The sequence below is a fragment of the Silene latifolia genome, chromosome 2 (genome assembly GCF_048544455.1).
Source record: "Silene latifolia isolate original U9 population chromosome 2, ASM4854445v1, whole genome shotgun sequence".
NCBI lineage: Eukaryota > Viridiplantae > Streptophyta > Magnoliopsida > Caryophyllales > Caryophyllaceae > Silene > Silene latifolia.
In genome coordinates this window covers 174,663,432-174,688,446 of record NC_133527.1, presented here as the reverse complement: position 1 = coordinate 174,688,446, position 25,015 = coordinate 174,663,432, and the positions used below count along the sequence as shown (strand labels likewise).

Sequence of the window (25,015 nt, the reverse complement as noted above, 5' to 3'; positions counted from 1 at the left end):
AATTACAGATGGGGTTGACAATCAATATAGGCTTCTTAGCGGGACGATCAGAGCTGGCCAATTGCGCGAACATTTCTTTTCTCTTCTTTAACAACTGAGCCTCAGAAGAGTACCTCCAACAAGACACACTTACGCCACGAGGACGTAGAAATTTATGGGAGAGAGATCTACTTTTTGAGAAACTTTTTGAGAAAGTAGATAAATTGTGTCTTGGAGGTTCATCTCCTTTGCTTTGATTCCTCTTGAACGTGGTGATTCTCCGTCTCTCTTGCACATGATGAGTAGAGGGGTACTTGCAAAACAGAGGAGTAACAGGGGCACCTGATGGCTTCTCAAATGAGAGAATCTTACACTTCTTAGGACGAGCTGAAAAGACGAACGGCTGATGGTCATTAGAATCATCCTGAGCTTGGGGGACATGAGTACCGGAAGGAGGAAAATTGTCACAAACTGAAGATGCGCAAGACGTCCCGGCCCCAGTAGAAGACGAGCTCAAACTTACGCTAGGACTATCAGGTTCTACCTTGATAATATCGGAGGGGGTAATGTTTTCCTTCATTGCCCCCATCATCTTAGACTTCCCCTTTTGGGACCGCTCCTCTTTTTCTTCTTCCTCTTCTTCTTCTGGTGACATTGTTCTTTTATAAAGTCTATCTCCTTAGTAGTCTCACCCTTAAGGATTCGAATTGTTAAAGTTGACAAATCACGTTTACGGTAAAAGCTCACCGTTCTCCCTTCCAACAACTTTTTATAAGCATTTGTTGGGATCCTTAAAGTAGAACTACCGCCTCCCTTTTTGGAGAACTCAAGAACTGATTTATTAGCACCAATACTTTGAACCTCCGTCTCTTCCATATTCACACTCTGAGTATCCCTTATATTCACCTCACTTTGTTCATCCATCACCTCTGTAACCACGCTTTCACCCCTATCATTTATACTCACATCAGATGCCAAAGCATGAACAGACTTCTTGTTGTTCTCCTCCACGCAATCTTCATTAGCAACTTCCAGCACTCTTTTTCCATTTCCCTTTATGAGAAGATGACCTTTTACCACCTCTAATTCCCTTAACACATCCTTATTACTTGGTTCCACCATTAAAGCATTAACCAGATCCAATTCAGCTTTCGAAAATCTTTTCAACTTCATATAAGCAACCGCCCTACGAAAAAGTGCCTTAACATTACGAGGGAATGTGTTCAAAATCATGGAGCATAAACCCCAGGCAGCTCTGTATTCCTCAAGTTTCAGGGCACATGCAGCCATATTAGACATAAGAGAAACAACAAGGTCAGATACCGATTGAATATCTTCACCTCCAATATCTCCCAAACTCAAACTAAGTAATTTACAAGCTTCATCATAACACTCCGCGGCACTATCAAAATCATTTTGCCTAAAAAGACCGTTCCCCTTATCTTTAAACTCTTTTACCTCCGCTAAAATTAACGGAGCTGACCCCTGCAAATTCATAAAGTAGCCTAACATCCTATCCTCATTATTCTCCATAAACCCATCGCTGACATGGGCACTAGCAAAAGTTTCAAGAAACTTTTGATAAATATTAGCGGAAGACATAGCTACACAATTCGGAAGAAGGGATACAACAAACCACAACACCGAAACGACTCGGAAAACCGAAAAACGGGAGCGGACAAGACACCACAAAGAACCTACTCAAAAACCGGAAAAGGGAGAAGCCCCTCGACCAAGAACAAAGCCCAGCAAACAAACAAAATGCAAAAACCCAGAAAAAACAAGGACGAAATAATCAGTCACGAAAGAACCCCGACTAAATGCAAAAACCCAGACAACGAAACAAACACCAAGGACGACGATCGGAGGAGATGGCGTCCCCGGTGACTAATCAGTCACGAACTAAACAACAATAGCGAGCAAACAGTCGATTACACGAAGGCGAAAACGGAAACAAACCCGAACCCTAAAATGACAAACACGATTGATTGAAGAAAATGAACACAAATGATCAGCTAATACGAACAACTCACCGGATGACGGTGAGGGGAAGGAGAATCAAACGTTAGAAGGAGTCTCGCCGGCGACTCAGAGAGGCGACCGGAGAAGCCGCCGGCGAGGGGAGGTTGAAGTTTGGGGTTTTTTTAATTTGGGGGTTTTTTTGGGTTTTCTCTCTCTTCGCTAATGTATTATAAAAGAATAAATACTATCTATAAAAACAATAATTTAGGGTTTAGCATGTTTTGATATTATGCTTTGATGATGACACACTAAAAGATGAGCACAAATTCTTATTTAAGACGATACTATTCGTTTAAACTTAAGAAAGGTTAAGTATTATAGATGAGTTAAAAGAATAATGCATAGGGATAAGAAGATATGGCTTCTTTCAATTGGTTTAAAAATTCTATTAGGTGAGTGCGCATGACTATATATAGTTTCTTGCTTGCGACGAAAGGTGATTCGTAACATCTCACAATCACCTCTCATTTTTAACATTATTTTAACTGATTGTTAGACATCACAAACTTTTAACGTACCACAAATTTGAATTTGTGATATTCAAACCAGATTGAAAACCCCAACACTGAAATTGACATAAATCTACAACGTTAAAATTGACATAATGCTAGCTTATGAAACATTCCACACACTACAAATACAATGTTATGTATAGCTAGCATCATATCATTAGATTAGATGATCAATGAACAACGCCACCTCTCCCTTTGGTCACCGTCTTTTTCTGTGGTCTCTTGAGTTTCACCTCTCTTGTCATTTCCTCACTGTAAACTTGAACCTATTTTCATATATATTATTCATATTTCATAAACAAATTAGTAAACTAAATATTGAATTAAGAAAGGAAAATTTACAACATAAGGACATAAGGTAGATAAATGACCGAGACGTATATAGGTAATTCTATTAGTTGATCATTTTATTGAAAATAAGAGATGTTATCAATTTCCATATGACCTACAGATCTACGATAAAATTAGCATCTTATACAAAGATTAGAACGAAAATGAAAACGTAAACATACCCGATTTGTGATAAATATTTGATCACGGGTGGTGCTGGTAATGGATTCATCAACACTACTATAATTAATGTCATTATTGTTTGGTTTAAGCTCGTTTTTTGGAGTAGGAGAATAGAATGAAGAAGTTTTAAAGCAATAAAACTTATGAAAAAATTGTCCATCAAGCTTTAGTTTCTTCATCATCTTTGAATTCTTCATTTTCACTTTGATTAGAAGTTAAATTTCTACTTGTTTTGTGGAACTTCTTACAGCTAATTTATGTTATTGTATTTTCCTAGCTATTAAAGATACGTGGGGTACTTGAGTTAAATACATGTTTAAGGCCTCTTTTATAATAATGGGAGATGTAACCATACCACCAACTTGTAGGCTTTTGACAATATTTTTTAAATAGTACGTAGTACAACCTAACACAAAATAGTGTCACCGTTTCATTTGTCATCGATAATAAATTATTGAAGATGTTATCTTAATCATCATAATGTAATTAAAGACTTGATAATATTATTAGCATGCATGTAGTTAGTGTCAGGAATCTCAACTTTATTATGCAACCAGTAGTGAGAACTAGACATCATGGATTCATGGCAATTATTTTTGTGTATGGCGTTTAGCAATGACTTTGTTACTTGTTAGTCAAATCTCCAAACCACGCTGCAAATTTGTCTTGGTTACAACTTACAAGAAGACTTACAACACAGTGCAGAAGAATGTCGTTACGTACTCTAGTGAACCTTACATGTAGTATGTGGGTCTCCGTATCACACAATAATGTTATTTTATTTTCCTAATAATTGTGGAGTATATATACGTATGCTTATGTAATGTAATTTATGTGTACATCTCCGAGTCTCCCTAATTAGCAGAATGTCGGACAACATAAACAAAGTAGATGAATGACATTGATATCACGAATATATTTAGTTATTCACATATATGACATGTACGAAATATACATACATTATTATACGGAAAAAAATCTGTATATGAAATACAAAATACCCAATAATACGGATCGAGTACATACTATATTAGTAGGTCAAAAATGAAAATCACATTGTTCTGATCCGTACTTTTGACCTAATTCCTAAGTCATGACCTTTATTATTGACCCGTTTTATTGGACTCGACTACCAACACTAACATATTGTATCAATGAACTTGACCGCCTTTCCCGGTTGTGACAGTTCTTGGTTGAGGTCTCTTCACTCCTGTGTGTTTCACCTTCAGTTTCTCCATATACACACGATTGTTCACATTTGAGATGAAAGTTTTTTCGCGGGTGGCCGTTATGGTGGTTGAGATAAAATCGTCACTAGAGGTGACGATTTCATTGGTTTTAAAGGCGATCTTTGGAGAAGGAGAATATGTAGAAGAATTTGTAAAACAAGAAAACTGGTGTATGAATTCTCCATCAAGCCTCAGCTGTTTAATCACATTTAAGCCCTTCATAACTCTATCTTATAATTGTTTTTATGATTAAATTTTATAATTTTGTTGATTTTTTTTTTTAATTCTTCTCCACTCAAGCTTAGCTAAAATGGAAGAACTTTGAGTTTTTGGTAATATTGCAAATGCTAAACATCTCATTTTATAAGAGGAGAGTATTATTAATTCAACAGCCAACAGCTACGAATTTTATTTTTTAACGAGTCAAAGTCAATCTTTAAAAAGAAAAGGTTATTTATTAGTCCGTAAAAGACTATGTCGTGATTACTTTAGTCCTCCGTAAAAGTGGTACTCGTATAGTCGTATTAGAAGTACGAGTACTTTTTAAAGGTAGATAGCTATTCAGTCATGTCTAAGTACGTGTGGAAATGCTAAATGGTCATCGACCCAACAAATTTAAGTTTACATTTCCTCCTAATATCACAATATTAATCCCTCGTTAAACAGGTCGAGTGGACGGATTATGGATCGGGTAATTTTGAGTTCGGCTAAAATACGGGTCGAGTGTATTTCGGATTGGGTAAAATGTAGGTCAACTCTATACGGATTTCCGTTAAAAAACGGGTCGTTTAACAACATTCTCTGACATATTTAAGAACTTTTTTAAGATGGCGTAATTCCTACATCTTTACGTTTTGTTTCTTTCTGTCCGTCTTAGTCATATTAATTGTTATCATTCTCACCATCATCACCACCGCTACCATCATCATTATCTCCACTAACTCGCAATATACAGAACTAAGGCTCAATAAGGCGGCAGTGATCATGTGGCATGCGGTTCAAGGTGGTAATAAGGTGACAGTGATACCTGACACACAGTTCGAGGTCAGTAGGTGTTAATATTGACTTGGCACGGGGTAAAAGCTCCTACATACGATTAGATACAATACATGACCCCAGCCATATCAATTCAACCAGTAGTAAATGCTACGTCATCACCGCCATACTACTGGTTTAAATCAATACTCCCTCCGTTTTTTTACTTTATATACTCCGTATATGATATGACAAGTGACATGAGGTTCGAGCTCATGACATGACAATGCTGATTTGGATAGCATGCACACGGAGGTAATGAGGTGACGTGAGACGTGGAATGCGGTTCGATGTAATGCAGTGAGAGTTACGGTGTAATGGCGTGGCACACACTTCAAGGTGATACGGTGGCATATGCATGGTTTGAGGTGATGACGTGACATGTACACATATCTTTCCTCGAAATTTTATAAGTCAATAGCTATTTATGATTGTGTATTTAAGAAAGATATATTGTTTTGACCTTACGGTCAACCCGCTACAGGTCGGGTTTTGTCCCACTGTTTACAGTTCAAAATGGGTTCGGGTTGAAAAAATCAGGTTATTTACGGGTTGGGTAAAGGTCAATTTTCGGATCGGGTCATATTTTGACAAGTCTACTCACTAATCATTATCATGTTCACGAAATCACGGGTTTGTCCCATATTTTAGTTCTCAAAACTAAAATTAGGTTGAAACATATGGAGTTTAGTTTTTCTTGACTAAATTAGGTTGTGGTAGATTCGAGTTCATTCATTTCAGACCATCATTGTGTCATCGTTTTATCGGGTTATTTGGAGTGATATAGGTTAGGTCAAGTTTGTGATACCTATGTTACTTGAAAATGTTTATTTGATTAGCTCAAATGATTAGTGTTTAAAGTGACTGAAAGTGCAGCTTCCAGTATTATAAGAATTAATCAAACTTTTTGAGGCTTTTTTCTAGGGTTTCTTCTCCTAGGGTTTCGGTCTAGGGTAGGTCTTAGTTTCTCCTCCATTTTTTGAGGCTTTCTCGCGTATTTTCACGGGAGATTGGCTTCATTTTTGCTTTTGTTGTTTGCTTCTTTATGCAGGGTCAGAGAACAGTTTGATTTCATGGCTTCGACGTCGAGCAAGGGCAAGGGTATCATGATTGATGATGCAAGAGAGAGCACGAATGCGGTCATGTGGGATGAGGGTACATACGAGGAGGCTGAGAAAGGAAAACTGATGTTTATAGGGCGCCTCTGGGCACAAAAATCCATCAATGTTAAGGCAGCAATTGAAACTATGATTAAGTTGTGGAATCCAATTAAACCGATTATAGGCAACGTAGTGGATGCGAAGGAGAAAACCTTCGTGTTTCGATTTGGGACTTTACGCGACAAAGAGAAGGTGCTTGACAATCAACCGTGGCATTTCGACAAATTTGTATGGTGCTTCAATGAACCCAATACATCAGGTAAGATTACTGATATCCCTCTTCATCACATTCCTTTGTGGGCAAGAGTCTATGACTTGCCTATATCAGGTCGGTCAAATGAGACGAATGCCAAGAAAATTGGGGAGGCTCTTGGGACATATACTGGGATGGAATTGGGACCTAATCCGGAGATGGATGGGGCGATAAGAATTCGTATCTTACATGATGTCCGTCACTCTCTGAAAGCCACTATCCCGATTGCTATGTCGAAGCGTAGGGTTGTTTCGTTTGATGTCAAGTATGAACGGTTGCCAACTTTTTTTTTCCTATTGTGGACAACTAGGGCATGGGGAAAAGGATTGTGAATACAGACCGTATGATGAGGAAGAGCTTCAATTTGGAGAGTGGCTTCGAGCGTCACCATGAAAAATCACAAAAACAGTTAAAGAAGGGGTGGGGAAGGCTGTAAGGTCGCTTCAAGTGGACTTTGATAATCAGGGAAAGCGAGATGAGGAAGACGCAGTGGCTAGTATTATTGCAAAACTTCAAAATATTGCGGTGGGATTGCGGATTAAGAAGGGTGCTGAACAGTTGAAGGGAGCAGGGGGAGAGGGACAGGACATGGATTTCGGTTGGAGAGGTGGATGGTAATAAGCAGGGGGAGATGGTGGTGGTACGGGAGAATGAAGTGGTCACAAAAAAAAGGGGAAGTAGGAGTGATGGGGGAGGAGACAGTAGGGGAGGGGGGCATAGCAGGGGCATGGATGATGGAGAAGGGTGGTGATGATACGTTGTGGGTGGCAAGGGAGGAAGTTATGGAGGTAGAGGAGGGGGAGCTGGTGAATGCGGGGAAGGGAGAAGGGGGTGTGAGAGATAAACAGGAGGTCAAGAGCAGGAAGTGGGTGCGTGTTCCAAGGGAGAAGAGTGGAGGGGAGCAGAGAGAGGCGGTGGGGGAGCTAACAAGTAAAAGAGGGAGGGAGGAGGCAGAGAGTACGGTGGTGGGGGGGAAAGAAGCTTAAGGTTACAACAGACGGGGGCGTCATTATACCTGAGGCGAAGGTTGAGGGTGATCAACCCCGCCGGGCCCAATGAATATCTTAAGCTTTAACTGCCGGGGTTTGGGCCATCCCGATGCAGTTGGTGGCCTTCGTCACTTAATACGAAGGGAGACCCCGGCCATGGTGTTTCTTAGCGAGACGAAACTAAGTGGTCGTGAATTCCGGACCGTCCGAGCGAAGCTTGAGGGCTTTGAGGGTTTGGAGGTTGATATTGTGGGTCGGTCTGGAGGGCTCGCTTTTTGGTGGAAGAAATAGGTTAACTGTGAGTTTGTGTCGGCTTCAATTCATCACATAGAATTTATTATTCATGAGGAGACTGGAGATTGGAGAGTGACGGGTTTTTACGGGTGGCCGGTTGTTGCGGATAGACACCTTTCGTGGAAACTATTGCGAATTCTTGGCAGCCAATCTTCTCTACCATGGATGTGCATTGGTGACTACAATGAGATCCTTTTCGCGGATGAGATGAAGGGTGGACAGAGGGCGCAGTGGCAGATGAATAATTTTCGCGAAGCTGTTGATAATTGTGGCTTGGCTGATATTTCTTTTGAAGGGTATAAATTCACATGGGATAATGGGCAGGCCGGGGAGGATAATAGACAAAGCAGGATCGATCGGGCTATGGGTACGTTGGAGTGGCGAGAAAAGTTCCCTTATGTGAGGTTGATACATCTTGGTCGCGAGTGGTCAATCATTCCCCTCTTAAACTTATTTTGGATAGAAGAGATCACACGGGTGGGGGCTGTGACACCCCCATACTCCAAGTGCCTTACCAGGACCACTCAGGTATAAAGATGTCACCATCTCGGTTTCCCGAGGCAATGATAATCAAAAGACAATGAAGAAACAACATTTAAATAGTATAATGTTTAAGTGAGTAAATACAATCCAAAACCAACTGCCAAAATATGGTTTACATGATCTCAAAACAACTGTCCAAAAACTATCAAAACTACAGCGGAAGACTCTATCATCTGATGGCGACACATCCCAGCTATCCCTTGTATCTCGACTCATACCTGCTCAACAACTGATCACCATCCCCGAATGGATCACCACAGTTTTTAAAACAATTAAACGGGGTCAGTACTAATCACACAATTTACAAAACTCAACTAAACAACACACAACACAACTCAATCGTCACAGATATACTCCGAACTCCATCACCAACTCCACAATACTGACTACACACTAAAGTGTGTAGCCCTGCCAGAGTACCCATCGCAACAGGTTACTCCTCGCCGCCAGTGGGGGACCGCAGCCGTTCCCACCTAAGCCCCGCTCATCTTCATCGAGCGATAAACCCAAATTCATTAATGTGCACATCCCTTCTGTGGCGGGTTCCACAGAAGGCGAATAATGGGAGTGAAGCCACTCCCGCAAGTGACTCCACTCAGCCAGGGACGCACCCCGAAGAACACAGACAGATACAATCAATCACAACTACTAATCGACAAGCAAACCCAACAACCGTCACAATACTCGTACGATAATATTCATCAATCACAATTCACAACCAACACATCACGTGACTAATACTGAGTAGGGAAACCCTACCTGGAATGCAATACAATCAGACGGTCTCAACAGTTGTTATCAAAACTCCTCTTCTACGAATCCTCCTCCTAACATATGATCATACAATTACTAACAATCATAAAAGACAACAAAACCCCCAAACCCCCAAATTAGGGTTTAAACAAACTTAATAAAACACTCTAAAATCGGTACGTAGATCTTACCCTCGACGCAAGGATCACAAGAATGTAAAGGATGATGAATTCCGACCTCTCAAGCTCCGGGATTTGTCAATAATGCGAAAGATGCGAAGTACGTAGGTTGAAATCTCTTTTGAAGTAATTAGGTTTGATAAAAGTGCTTAGTGTTGATGACGGAAAGCTTTATATACCTATTCGCATTATTAACAAAACCCGACAAAACAGTACCTGTAAACCGAGCTACTCGATCGAGCAACTAACGTACTCGATCGAGTGCCCAGGCTACTCGATCGAGTACCCTACAGGCAGAACACTGTTTTAAAATTCAAAACACTCTTACTCGACATAGTAAGGCCCACTCGATAGAGTACCCAGAGGCTCATAAAACCGCAGTATTACAGTCTTCCCTCCTTAAAAAGAACTTCGTCCCCGAAGTTCAAACCACAACAAAGAAAAGACATACTATTACACTCCCGACACAACAACCAAAACAAAACTCAACATAAAAGCATGCTACCAACCAAACTCAACCCGACTCAAACCATTACTAACCATACCGACACAACACAAAAGATGTAAAAACTCTTAAAACTCATTGCGATCATCTCCTACCCCCCTAAAAGAAACAAGGTTACGTCCCCGTAACCATACATACATGATCAAAAAGGAACGGATAGCGCTCTCTCATGGACTCCTCTGCCTCCCATGTAGCTTCCTCTACCTCATTATTAGAGCAAAGGATCTTAAGCAAAACTGTCTCACCACTCCTATTCTTCCTAACCTTCCGGTCAAGAATCTGCTTAGGCACCTCAAGATAAGACAAGGACTCATCTAGCTCTATGCTCTCTGCCTCTAACACATGTGACGGATCACTCACATACTTCCGCAGTTGAGATACATGAAACACATTATGCACTCTCTCCAACGCAGTTGGTAAAGCCAAACGATAAGCAACCTCTCTAACCCGGTCTAAGATCTCATAAGGTCCTTGAACTTTTGACTCAACTTGCCTTTCTTCCCAAATCTCATAACCACACGCATAGGAGATACTTTCAGAAGAACCTTGTCCCCAACCTGAAACTCTATATCCCGGCGATGTAGATCTGCATAACTCTTTTGCCTATCCTGAGCCGCTCTCATCCTTTCCTTGATCATCTTAATCTGCTCGACCATCTCATGTACCATCTCTGGTCCTAGAATCACTGCCTCAGCACTATCGTCCCAACAAATCGGACTCCGACATCTCCTCCCATATAAAGCCTCAAACGGTGCCATGCCAATACTGGTGTGATAGCTGTTGTTGTAAGAAAACTCAATCAAATCTAATCTCTGCTTCCAGCTACCACCAAAATCCATCACACAAGCTCGTAACGTATCCTCAAGAGTCTTGATTGTTCTCTCAGTCTAACCGTCTGTCACAGGATGAAATGTTGTACTCATCTTCAATGTTGTTCCCAAAGATTCCTGCAACTCTTTCCAAAACCTTGAGATAAATCTTGCATCTCTGTCAGATACTATGTCCTTAGGCACTCCATGCAATCTCAACACATGCTTCCGATAAGCCAAAGCTAATTGTGCCTTGGTCCATATATCTTTCATTGGCACAAAATGAGCTAACTTGGTCAGTCGATCCACTATTACCCATATCATGTTGTTACCCTGTTGACTCTTTGGCAAACCTACGATAAAATCCATAGAAATGGATTCCCAGTTCCACTCAGGTACCTATAAAGACTGATTCTTACCTTCTGGTCGTCGTTGTTCCTCTTTAACTCTCTGGCATGTCAAACAACGGGCCACAAACTCAGCTGTCTCTTTCTTCACCCCAGGCCACCAGAACGTGTTCTTTAAATCCTTGTATAGCTTGTCACCACCTGGATGCACTGAATATGGTGTACAATGTGCCTCTGTCATGATTGTCTTTTTCAGCTCCTCATCATTAGGGACACACCACCTCCCATCAAACCTCAAACTACCATCTGAATGAATAGAGAATCTAGACACTGTCCCTTTCTCCACTCCAGTTCTCCACTCGACCATCTTAGGGTCTGTGGACAAGGCCCTCGGGAACTGCGTCCGAGGGATCCACACCTGACATAATCGACTCGAGGTTCTTTCGAATCGAATTAAGACAAATTAGAGTCGCCACCAAGTTTTTTGGGAACTTGGAACCGTTCAAGTCAACTTTACACCTTTCATCGAAAAGCATAAAGCCCATCGACTACGAGTGATTAAAGATAAAGACTTGTACCCTATATCACTCGATTAGAATGACTCTCGTAATCCAATGGTATTTAGACGGATCCACAAACCATAGATCTTGAGTAAGGGGTGAGGGTACGTGTTGGGAAGCCCATAAGGACACCCAACCCCGCCCGTCAATAACGGCCTCTACTAAGTCAAGTGTCGGATTTCAAACAAGGTCATAGCTACTGCGATGTATGTAATGCAAACGTTGTTTTAACCCTATCATGTGACAACAATTTCTATGTCGTTTTAGATGCAACTAAACTAACTTTGTCAAAGTTGTAATTTAGCATGTGGGTTGATTAATCTAAACGACATACAAACAAAGCAAACAAGGCTTAAGGGGGAGTGGGGGAGCCGTTGGGATCTACCTATTACAAACCAGGCATTTCATGCCGACACAACAATAAGTAAATTACAACTCGATCTAAATACAATTGCTACAAACGACTCAAGACGCGACACAAAACACACGGCCAAACGGCCTTGAAAACCGTGCACATGGGGGGAGTGACTCACGGCCTACATGACACACGGCCGTGGGTCCCTCCTCGTATTGCGTGCCCTCACTTAATCCCATCGGATTAGACATTGGGCTATGCACCAAAGCATGTATTAGCATAAACCGGGCCATGTTGTTTTAAACAACATGCGGTTTACTACGCTCTTACAAGCATTGGGAACAACCGTCTAACCAAATAAAACCAAGGTTTTCAAAAAAGGTTTTGACTCAAAAAGGAGAACAAATTACAAATAGATTACAAAACGTGACTCAAAGAAACATAAATTAAATACAAGCGATAAAACGAATAAAGAACGAACGATGCAAAAACAAACGAAATAGGAAAGGCCAAACACACGGCCAATCACACGGCCAACCACGGCCCAACCAAAGCCAACCTAGTTCCTAAGTTAGATTTATTGATTAGATCGAATGATTGCGAAAAGGAATCGAAAACAAGTTAGAAAACGAGTTAAAAACGATGTTGATTGATTGTCGCGCAAGGGTGCATTCTACACGGCCTAAAGGGTCCAATTAGGTTAAATTCGCTAATTAATTTAACTCATCGAGTGTCAATAAGAAGGTGCTAATCACGCACTCTTATACTAGCGAGAAATTAGGTGAAAGAGATAGATGCATTCAATTATTTACAGAAATCGTCGATTGATTTTATAACTTACGTCGAAGCCACCTAAAGTGTCTAATTAGATTATTAAATTGATTTAAAGTCATCTAATTACGTCATAGGTTAACAATCAGAAGTTAAACTAACATGCAACGGGTCCTAAGGTCCATCGATTTGGCGAAAAAAGAAGAGGGTCGGCGAAGATCGAAGTTAGATAACTTGTTTTATTTATGCCCTACCTTGAACACGAGGATATGTAAATGAGACGGGGGTGTACGACCGACAGAAGGAGCGGTTTCTTTTCCCATCTCAAGTCAACGCGGGTGTTCATGGTGGTACTTTAACTCATACTCGGACTAACTAGTTTCGTAGTTAATTTAAAACAAACGATAATTAAAACGAAAAACAAACAAAAAAGACAATAAAAAAAGGCATAAAAAACGAAATAAAAAGAGAGAAGAGAAGGGGATTTGATGCACCCTCAACCTACATGTATCGTTGACACCGTCTTGGGTCGTAATCGATGGTAGATTTTATCTCGAGAGGCCGTCGTCGACGAAGTAACAAAGCAACACGCGTTTTGGAAAGTTTCTGGACAGCAGTTTTAAAACAGTGATATCTCCCTCGTTTCACGACGAAAATTCGATCCGAAAGATGTTTTGAAAACTAGAAAGAGAGGAGAACAAGGATCTTAAAGCAACCCCTGCTCGATTTGGGTTATTGGGCACGAAAAACGAGCACAAACAGAACTGGACAGACAAGAATAAACCGCGAAAACAGAGTGTTATTTCACTCTGTTTTTCGAGGGATTTCGTGTACTCTCAAGGGCAATTTGGCTCGTGATTCTTTATCTAATGTGTGTATGGATGTTGTATGGTTAATTAGGAACAAGAAACTCGAATTTTTATGGTGATTTGATGGAGGAACGAGATGATTTTCGAAGGAGGCACACAAACAGTTTCTGTTTGTGTGTCGGTTTTGTGTAGGGTTTTTGGAGGATGTTTAGGGTTTGTTTCTGAGGTTTAAAGCTTCTATGTGATGGTTGGATGTATGGAGAACTTAGAGGAATGAATGTATGGTGAAGGGGTGGTATTTATAAGGAGTTAAAGTAGGTTAAAAGAGAGGGAGAGGCAATCGGGCTCAATCCCGTATGGCTGCTGTCCAGCCGGTTTTGGGAGGGTTTGAGAGGGGTTTTCTTGGTGATTAAGCTAGGATAATATGGGTAGGATACCAGGGTATGGGTTAGGGTTAATGGGCACGGGTTTTGGTGGCGTTTGGAGCGGGTTTTGGGCTCGGGATTGAGCTGCCAAAACAGGGGCTGCATTGGTTTGGTGCGGGCTGTTGGGGTTGTTTGGGACGAGAATTTGGGCCATGGTTTGGGGGGTTCGAACAAGGGTGGATGGGTAGAGGCTTAGGTGGGTTAGTGTACTCGAGATTCGTGCCAATTCGCAAAAGAACCGGGCTCAAAAAACCGAGCTAAAATCGAGCTCAAAAACACACGATGCAAAACGAGTTCCTCGCTTTAAAAAATCGATTTTTCAAATCAATTAACCCATTAAAATAAATGACTTTTCAAATCAAATATATTCATAAAATGATTTTTCAAATCAAATATTTATTTTATTTTCAATAAAATAAACTTAAGAAAATAAATTCAAAATAAGATAAATTAAATTGAAATCACCTTAAAAAAGACTATAATTTAAATATCATTTAAATTAATAAAATGAACTTACTAAAAAACATTAACTTAAATATCATTTAAATTAAAAAAAATACTTCATCGACGACGCCCATTCTACCTCGTAAAACGAGCTCCAAATAATGACAATGACAACTAAAGAATACATGTGTCCTATCATCATCGGGTGTTTGTCGGGTTCTCTATAAATTCCAATATCGACGGATACGGGTATCTCTGAGCCCCCACTTTGACCGAGGCTTGGACAAGGCGAAAGTCAAAGTATACCCCAGTCCCTTTCGACCGAGGATTCTTCGGGTCGTTTATAGTCCATTAGACTTGCGTATATATAAGCTCGCTTGACCATAAGAAGAGATCATACCTGAAACTTCGTTGGGGTTGACTCTTGCTTCTGTTGCGTCGAAATATCATCGTTGGTCATCGACCCATAAATTGCATAAATGGTGGGTTGAGCCTTATCCTTAGGCGCCTACGTATCCGTTTCTGACGGTATCAAACCCGCGTCGTAGTTCGGCAACTGCTGACTCATGCCCAAAGTTTATCATCTGCTGGCGTATGTCCAAAATTCATCATCTGCTGACATTGGCCCAAAATTTATCATCTGCTGGCACTTGTCCGAATGGGACGGGACTTTCCGAGGAGGTTGCCGCCACTTTCATCATTTGCTTTCAGCTACGGAATTCTTCCATTTCATACTCTTGTATCGAATTGAATTCTTGGTGGATGTCATCCTTTACATCTTGGTAATGGTCTCTGAAGCCAACGGCTTTAGAGCCCCCAGTTTGCAATGGCTCTAAAGTCGAAGACTTTAGAGCCCCCAGTTGAAGCATATCCTGCTATATTTGAAACATAGAAAATGTACTAGCAATAATCATCACATAAGCACATTTGGATCATCGATCTTGAAATTGGATCATTTGAAATACTGGGTCATCGACCCGAAAATTGAATTTGAAAATTTTGAATGATTGGGTCATCGACCCGAAAATTGAATTTGAAAATTTTGAATGATTGGGTCATCGACCCGAAAATTGAATTTTGAATTTTTGAATTTCGAAGGATTGGATCATCGACCCACAAGGATTCCACTACTTGGATCATCTATCCACAATTCGCAAAAAGTTTTTGGAATTTTGAAATTTTGAAATTTTTTGAAATCGAACCCTGATGGGTAAGCATGAAATACGACTCAGACACTCTGTATGACCCGTAAACAACGTGGGCGTAGCCCGCTACCGTAAAACAAAAAAAGGAAAATAAAACCCTAAGTGTGCACGGGTTTTAATTCAATTATGGACTTGTTGGGGGTAGAAATGTAAATCAGCCGTTCCGGCGCCAAAAGATGGCAAATGGGAATCACAAGGCCATCAGACTTGAGACAGAGATATCGTATGGCATGGGCGTGCTCCCAAGGGCACATGGGAATCACAAGGCCATCGGAGTTGAGACAGAGATATCGTATGGCATGGGCGTGCTCCCAAGGGCACATGGGAATCAAGATCACTTGGCATTGACAAGGTGGATTAAACTCACGGAGCAACAATGTTGGCTTCGCCCAGACACTAAACACAGACTGATTTTATGAGAACACTTAGACATCACACATCACTCTTGTTGGGAACATTCTGTCACTCTTCTCCTCGCCTCCTTTCTTTTCAGCGAGTTTCATCATTTCTTGCCACCGCCTTCTTTCTTTTCAGCGGGCTTTTACTATTTTTTCTTCCACGCCTTCTTTCTTTTCAGCGGGTTTTTCATATCTTCTGTTCCCAACACAAACCCACATCTATGTGACTCAGCATCTTTGCCTAAACCATTAGATAAAGCTCATTCTGAGACTCGGTACTATTCATCCGAACCTATATCCTTATCCTAGCCTACATCGAGTGCTAAGACCGACTCAAACAAAGGTGGCTTCATTTGGACTTGGTTAAGACCCGTAAGAAACCGACAAGATGACAACTTGGTTGATGAGTGGATTGAATCCCTTATTCTGAAGGACTGCCTACGTATTCGCGTGGAGCGAAATCAAATCCGACGTAGTTCGATCATGGTGCATAAACATGGCATTTTGATAGTGTGTACACACTTGAAGGTTTCACCTAAGGTATCATGTCGTATCCCATTCTAGCCTGTAAAGTACCGTTAAATCCCGTGTTTGGGGTTAGGTGTAAAAGGCTTGGATCTTTTGGGATGTGGAGCTTGGTAATAACAAGTTTGAATGGTTAACCATCATTCTGAAGGTTTGTTTTGTGGTGCTAAGGCCAAGGGCTATGGCTGCTGATGTGGTTGGAATGGGTGTCTCTGGTTTGATGAACCACGAGTGCAGATGGGTTGGAAAATGATGTGGGTTCAAATTTCCATGTCTGGACCCTAAAGGCTAGGTATAACAACACAAGCGGAATGATCCTCAAAATTCCTGACTATCCCTTGTAACTGTCTCAGGAAGGACATAGGGGTAAAGAGGTTATTACTTAAGCTTTTGGGCTTCGCCCATTGAACTTCAACTATGGGTACTTGACTTGACTTCTGGCCTCTGTAACTTCGACATCCAACCAAAAAGCATTCCGCAAGAACTTCAACATCTTTTTTCTTTTTTCTTTTTCTTTCATCTTTTTTCATTTTTCTTTTTTTTTCATTTTTTTTCATTTTTCCAAATTTTCTCTTTTTCTCATTTTTCATTCTTTTTCATCTTTTTCTCTCTTTGAAAATGATCTTCTATTCATTCTCTTAGTCATGAATGGATACACCTTGAAAACTAGGCTTCGCCAACAAACTTAGGTAAGAACTAACAATTCCTTGTTAGAACGGGCTGATATCTTCTCTCTTCGAGATGGGATGATTTTGTGGGTAATGGGCTTGCCTTCCGTCATCGATATGGGAAACAAGGAGCTAGTCCGGGTTCGTCATAGAATCATCTAAAAGCTTGTCATAAGCACTGGTTCTGATGGAGGTTTTCTACCGTCAGACATGGAATAGGTAAAGGAATCAAACACGGAATCCTATTGTACCTTACATTTTGAAACGGGACATATTTCTTCCCCAGGGATTCCTTCGAGTGTGTTGTGCGTTTTATCATGTTTCGGAATGATTGAGGATTGGAAACAAGACAAATTTGGAAACGAAACTGGAACTTTTTATTGAAAAGACAAATGCTTAACAGACTCGAAGGAACGATTCCTAGGACACACCCTAGGTCATCGCGGAACGAACGACTCAACTTCAGGAAAAGAAAGTCCTAGACTCGACTCGACTAAAATAAGAAAACAGATCCCGACTCATAATTTCAAATCTGGTCATGAGCTTTCTCTTGTTCAGTTGTCAACTTAGATGCTCGGCTCTTGTCCTTGACCCCTTTGATGGTCTGCCTCCATCCCAAGGTAGTCCTCTGAGGATCTACGCCAGTGATGAAGGTTGGTGAATCGAATTGTCTTTTATTAACTTCGTTAATGAGAGGAGAACATTCTAGAGCAAGACTCCCGACTTGAATTTCATTCTTCGAGTTTGGCAAGAATTCAAAGCAATCCACAAATATATTCCCGATAAACACTCCTTTCCAGTGACATGGGCGGATAAGATGGGAATAATCGACATTGTCTTCGACAGAAACAAAGTTAGCGTGATTGCCAAATGGATTGGTGATGTTGTTGGGCTTTATGGCTGGGATTGGGAGCGTTCCGTTCTCAATCATGTCTTGAATTTCGTGCTTCAGTCGATAGCACCTTTCAGTATCATGGCCTTTCCCTTGATGAAAGGCACAATAGGCATTTGGTTTGTACCATTTGCCTTGTTGTTCAGCGGGAGGGTCCGGAGTTGGACCAATAGGCTTCAGCTTTCCTTGGGCTATGAGCCTTTGGAGAGCGTATGTATAAGTGCATCCGATATCGGTGAATGCCCTCGGAGCTTGGCGCTGCGGATTCTTCGATTTCCCTTCTAAGATATTGATGGCTTCATCAATATGGGTCGTTGCTGGGGCCTTAGCCCTAGACGATGAGACCCCTTGATACCCTTTCGGCTTTTCAGCCTCTGCCCTTATGACATCATCTTCTACCTTTATCCCGATTCTTATCAATTCTTTGAAAGAGCCAAAATTCTGGTATTTCAGAGCATTACGGTAAACAGGTCGTAGATTCTTTACGAACTTATCTACCATTTCAACTTCATCAGGCTTCTTGGCTAGTTTCACGCTTTCAGCGCGCCATCTTGCGAGGAATTCAGTAAAGCCTTCTTTCTCCTTTTGTGTCATAACCTCCAAGGTTCTTATGTTGGTTTGAATCTCAACATTGTCAGCATAGTGCTTACAGAACTCCACCGTAATATCTTCGAAAGTGGGGAAGTTCTTAAGGTCAAGATTGTAGAACCACGCCTTCGGGTGTTCTCCCAGAGATTGGGCGAAAATTTCAGAGAGCATATCAGCAGGGTACTCCCTTCAGTGCTAAGTACCCTTTATAGGCCTTAACATGGTGGACTGGATCTTCTGTGCCCTTAAACTTTGGGATATCAGTGAGTACCATGTTCGTGGGCAACTTATCTTGAACTGGGGCATAGGCCCTAGCATTCTCATAGTGAATGTTCTTCCCCTGGGAGAGCTTCAAACGGTCCTCGATGAACTTGAACCGTTTCTCCAAATCAGTCAGAGGTGGGGTAGATGAAGAGGAATCTTCAACCAACTTAGACTCGATCACATCCATTCGGGTCATCATGAGGTTCACGGCCTCCGTGAGCTTGTTGATAGCATCTTCCATTGCTTGACGTCGGGTTTTTGGCGGCCTTTCTACAAGAAAACCCCGTACTGAGCCAATATTTAAAGTAAGAGCCCCTGCACACTTAAGGACACGACCCCAACTTGACTCAAACAAAGACTCGACTTGAGATTGATTAACCAAAAGGTTCGACTCACGGTTTGATTTAGACATTGGTTCATTTTAGACTCGACAAAACGACATGAGTCAAGCTGTCATAACTCGATTCTAAACTGGACTTGGTGTGACTAAACCCGTGATTGGGCTAACATAGCCCATGGGTTCGAGTGAAACGTCCACAAGGGCCTAGCTTGGACGTTTTTTGTGGACTATCCTAAACCAAAAGGTCGACCAACATGACTCAAAGCCCAAGAGGTGAGCTTGGGTGACCCAACAAGGTCGTGTTCTAGACCCTTAAAATGAAACATACCCGGCCTAACATGGCCATGACCCGGACACGACTTGACGCATTTCATGCTTGGTTGAGGTTCGAGAAACATTTTGGATTGATTTTGAAAAAAATGAAGGATTGATTTGAAAATGAGATTTGAAATGGGCAGCATGCCGGCTATAAAAGCTTGTTTTTGGGCCGAAAATTCTAGTCCTATTTGGGCAGCATTCCGCGTTTTTAAAACCATGCTATTTTGAAAATAAGTTGTTCAAAAGTTCGGTTTTGAAAAGGACATGGGAATTTTCGAAAATAAAGACTCGGGAAAACACATTGCACATTGTCATTCTCATGTTATAAGGATGTATGCTCCTAGACATCTCTAAGTCTCGGCAAGTCTTCTATAAGAAGGTCTATGCCCTCCATCCTTTTGCGGTCTTATAGAGCAAGGTGTCTTAAGGTAAAGTACCTAGAAGATCGTCCCCATTCCCAAGAACCACGCGAGGCGAAGTGGAAGCGAGCAATGTGCAGCTTCCTGGCATAGTGGGACGTCGCCCCCACGCATCACGAAGAAACGCCGGGGGCGGCCCGGCAAGTCCTTAAGGGTTTATGCATGAATCGTAGCACTATGAGTAATGTTTTACTTTCCAACACTTTCTTTTCAAGTTTCACCTCGGAGGAAAAGACCCTAGAAACACAAAGTGTAACTAGTCCTCTTTTCCCCAGTGAGTCGCCAAATCGGGACAAGGCCCTCGGGAACTGCGTCCGAGAGATCCACACCTGACATAATCGACTCGAGGTTCTTTCGAATCGAATTAAGACAAATTAGAGTCGCCACCAAGTTTTTTGGGAACTTGGAACCGTTCAAGTCAACTTTACACCTTTCATCGAAAAGCATAAAGCCCATCGACTACGAGTGATTAAAGATAAAGACTTGTACCCTATATCACTCGATTAGAATGACTCTCGTAATCCAATGGTATTTAGACGGATCCACAAACCATAGATCTTGAGTAAGGGGTGAGGGTACGTGTTGGGAAGCCCATAAGGACACCCAACCCCGCCCGTCAATAACGGCCTCTACTAAGTCAAGTGTCGGATTTCAAACAAGGTCATAGCTACTGCGATGTATGTAATGCAAACGTTGTTTTAACCCTATCATGTGACAACAATTTCTATGTCGTTTTAGATGCAACTAAACTAACTTTGTCAAAGTTGTAATTTAGCATGTGGGTTGATTAATCTAAACGACATACAAACAAAGCAAACAAGGCTTAAGGGGGAGTGGGGGAGCCGTTGGGATCTACCTATTACAAACCAGGCATTTCATGCCGACACAACAATAAGTAAATTACAACTCGATCTAAATACAATTGCTACAAACGACTCAAGACGCGACACAAAACACACGGCCAAACGGCCTTGAAAACCGTGCACATGGGGGGAGTGACTCACGGCCTACATGACACACGGCCGTGGGTCCCTCCTCGTATTGCGTGCCCTCACTTAATCCCATCGGATTAGACATTGGGCTATGCACCAAAGCATGTATTAGCATAAACCGGGCCATGTTGTTTTAAACAACATGCGGTTTACTACGCTCTTACAAGCATTGGGAACAACCGTCTAACCAAATAAAACCAAGGTTTTCAAAAAAGGTTTTGACTCAAAAAGGAGAACAAATTACAAATAGATTACAAAACGTGACTCAAAGAAACATAAATTAAATACAAGCGATAAAACGAATAAAGAACGAACGATGCAAAAACAAACGAAATAGGAAAGGCCAAACACACGGCCAATCACACGGCCAACCACGGCCCAACCAAAGCCAACCTAGTTCCTAAGTTAGATTTATTGATTAGATCGAATGATTGCGAAAAGGAATCGAAAACAAGTTAGAAAACGAGTTAAAAACGATGTTGATTGATTGTCGCGCAAGGGTGCATTCTACACGGCCTAAAGGGTCCAATGAGGTTAAATTCGCTAATTAATTTAACTCATCGAGTGTCAATAAGAAGGTGCTAATCACGCACTCTTATACTAGCGAGAAATTAGGTGAAAGAGATAGATGCATTCAATTATTTACAGAAATCGTCGATTGATTTTATAACTTACGTCGAAGCCACCTAAAGTGTCTAATTAGATTATTAAATTGATTTAAAGTCATCTAATTACGTCATAGGTTAACAATCAGAAGTTAAACTAACATGCAACGGGTCCTAAGGTCCATCGATTTGGCCGAAACAGTAAGAGGGTCGAAAGCGAAGATCGAAGTTAGATAACTTGTTTTATTTATGCCCTACCTTGAACACGAGGATATGTAAATGAGACGGGGGTGTACGACCGACAGAAGGAGCGGTTTCTTTTCCCATCTCAAGTCAACGCGGGTGTTCATGGTGGTACTTTAACTCATACTCGGACTAACTAGTTTCGTAGTTAATTTAAAACAAACGATAATTAAAACGAAAAACAAACAAAAAAGACAATAAAAAAAGGCATAAAAAACGAAATAAAAAGAGAGAAGAGAAGGGGATTTGATGCACCCTCAACCTACATGTATCGTTGACACCGTCTTGGGTCGTAATCGATGGTAGATTTTATCTCGAGAGGCCGTCGTCGACGAAGTAACAAAGCAACACGCGTTTTGGAAAGTTTCTGGACAGCAGTTTTAAAACAGTGATATCTCCCTCGTTTCACGACGAAAATTCGATCCGAAAGATGTTTTGAAAACTAGAAAGAGAGGAGAACAAGGATCTTAAAGCAACCCCTGCTCGATTTGGGTTATTGGGCACGAAAAACGAGCACAAACAGAACTGGACAGACAAGAATAAACCGCGAAAACAGAGTGTTATTTCACTCTGTTTTTCGAGGGATTTCGTGTACTCTCAAGGGCAATTTGGCTCGTGATTCTTTATCTAATGTGTGTATGGATGTTGTATGGTTAATTAGGAACAAGAAACTCGAATTTTTATGGTGATTTGATGGAGGAACGAGATGATTTTCGAAGGAGGCACACAAACAGTTTCTGTTTGTGTGTCGGTTTTGTGTAGGGTTTTTGGAGGATGTTTAGGGTTTGTTTCTGAGGTTTAAAGCTTCTATGTGATGGTTGGATGTATGGAGAACTTAGAGGAATCAATGTATGGTGAAGGGGTGGTATTTATAAGGGTTTAAAATAGGTTAAAAGGGAGTAAGGAGCAATCGGGCTAGCTGGAAATAGCTGCTGTCCAGCAGCTTTGGGAGGGGTTTCTAGGGTTCGTTTTGGGGGATTTCTTGGTGATCAAGCTAGGATAATATGGGTAGGATACTAGGGTATGGGTTAGGGTTAATGGGTACGGGTCTTGGTAGTGTTTGGAGCGGGTTTGGGCTCGGGAATTGAGCTGCCAAAACAGGGGCTGCTCGGTTTATGCGTGGGCTGGTTGGGGTTGTTTGGGACGAGAATTTGGGCCATGAATAGGGGGTTCGAACAAGGGTGGATGGGTAGAGGCTTAGGTGGGTTAGTGTACTCGAGATTCGTGCCAATTCGCAAAAGAAACGGGCTCAAAAACCGAGCTAAAATCGAGCTCAAAAACACACGGTTGAAACGAGTTTTCTTCGCTTTTAAAATCGATTTTTCAAATCAATTAACCCATTAAAATAAATGACTTTTCAAATCAAATATATTCATAAAATGATTTTTCAAATCGAATATTTATTTTATTTTCAATAAAATAAACTTGGGAAAATAAATTCAAAATAAAATAAAATAAATTGAATTTACCTAAAAAAAGCTGTAATTTAAATATCATTTAAATTAATAAAATGAACTCACTAAAAACATTAATTTAAATATCATTTAAATTAATAAAATACTTCATCGACGACGCCCATTCTACCTCGTAAAACGAGCTCCAAATAATGACAATGACAACTAAAGAATACATGTGTCCTATCATCATCGGGTGTTTGTCGGGTTCTCTATAAATTCCAATATCGACGGATACGGGTATCTACAGAGCCCCCACTTTGACTGAGGCTTGGACAAGGCGAAAGTCAAAGTATACCCCAGTCCCTTTCGACCCGAGGATTCTTCGGTCGTTTATAGTCCATTAGACTTGCGTATATAAGCTCGACCATAAGGAGAGATCATACCTGAAACTTCGTTGGGGATTGACTCTTGCTTCTGTTGCGTCGAATTATCGTTGTTGGTCGTCGACCCATAAAATTGCATATATGGTGGATTGAGCCTTATCCTCGGCGCCCTACGTATCCGTTTCTCGACGGAATCAAACCCGCGTCGTAGTTCGGCAGCTGCTGACACATGCCCAAAGTTTATCATCTGCTGGCATTTGTCCAAAATTCGTCATCTGCTGACATTTGCCCAAAATTTATCATCTGCTGGCACTTGTCCGAATGGGACGAGACTTTCCAAGGAGGTTGTCGCCGCTTTCATCATTTGCTTTCAGCTACGGAATTCTTCCATTTCATACTCTTGTATTGAATTGAATTTTGAGTGGATGTCATCCCCTTCATCTTGATAATGGTCTCTGAAGCCAACGGCTTCAGAGCCCCCAGTTTGCAATGGCTCTAAAGTCGAAGACTTTAGAGCCCCCAGTTGAAGCATATCGTGCTATATTGGAAACATAGAAAATGTACTAGCAATAATCATCACATAAGCACATTTGGATCATCGATCTTGAAATTGGATTATTTGAAATACTGGGTCATCGACCCGAGAATTGAATTTGAAAATTTTGAATAATTGGGTCATCGACCCGAATTTTGAATTTGTCATCACTTAGAAAATTGGGCCATCGACCCGAGGCTTGAAGTTGAAGTGTTGGAATGCTGGGTCGTCGACCTAAAATTAAATTTGAATGACTGGGTCATCGACCCGAAAATTGAATTTGAAAATTTTGAATGATTGGGTCATCGACCCGAAAATTGAATTTGAAAATGTTGAATGATTGGGCCATCGACCCTTCAAAAATTGAATTGGAAAATTTTGAATGATTGGGCCATCGACCCGAAAAGATTCTACTACTTGGATCATCTATCCACAATTCGCAAAAAGTTTTTGGAATTTCGAAAATTTTGAAATTTTTTGAAATGAACCTTGATGGGTGAGCATGAAATACGACACAGACACTCTGTATGACTCGTAAACCACGTGGGCGTAGCCCGCTACCGTAAAACAAAAAAGGAAAATAAAACCGCAAGTGTGCACGAGTTTAAATTCAATTATTGACTTGTTGGGGGTAGAAATGTAAATTGGCTATTCTGGCGCCAAAAGATGGCAAAAGGGAATCACAAGGTCGTCGACTTGGGATGTGGACAAGGGAATATCGTATGGCATGGTCGTGCTCCCGATGGCACATAGGAAT

At 41.2% G+C, this 25,015-nt stretch overlaps 1 protein-coding gene across 1 annotated transcript in view; it reads left to right on the top strand.

Annotated features, from left to right (window-relative positions):
* The first annotated feature begins 7,389 nt into the window (after positions 1-7,389).
* Positions 7,390-25,015, top strand: part of LOC141641666 (uncharacterized) — a 29,337-nt gene continuing 11,711 nt past the window's right edge. The window contains exons 1-2 of the mRNA XM_074450321.1: positions 7,390-7,633; positions 8,024-8,353. Of these exons, the coding sequence (XP_074306422.1) occupies positions 7,390-7,633; positions 8,024-8,353 (574 nt within the window). The remainder of the gene's footprint in view (positions 7,634-8,023; positions 8,354-25,015) is intronic.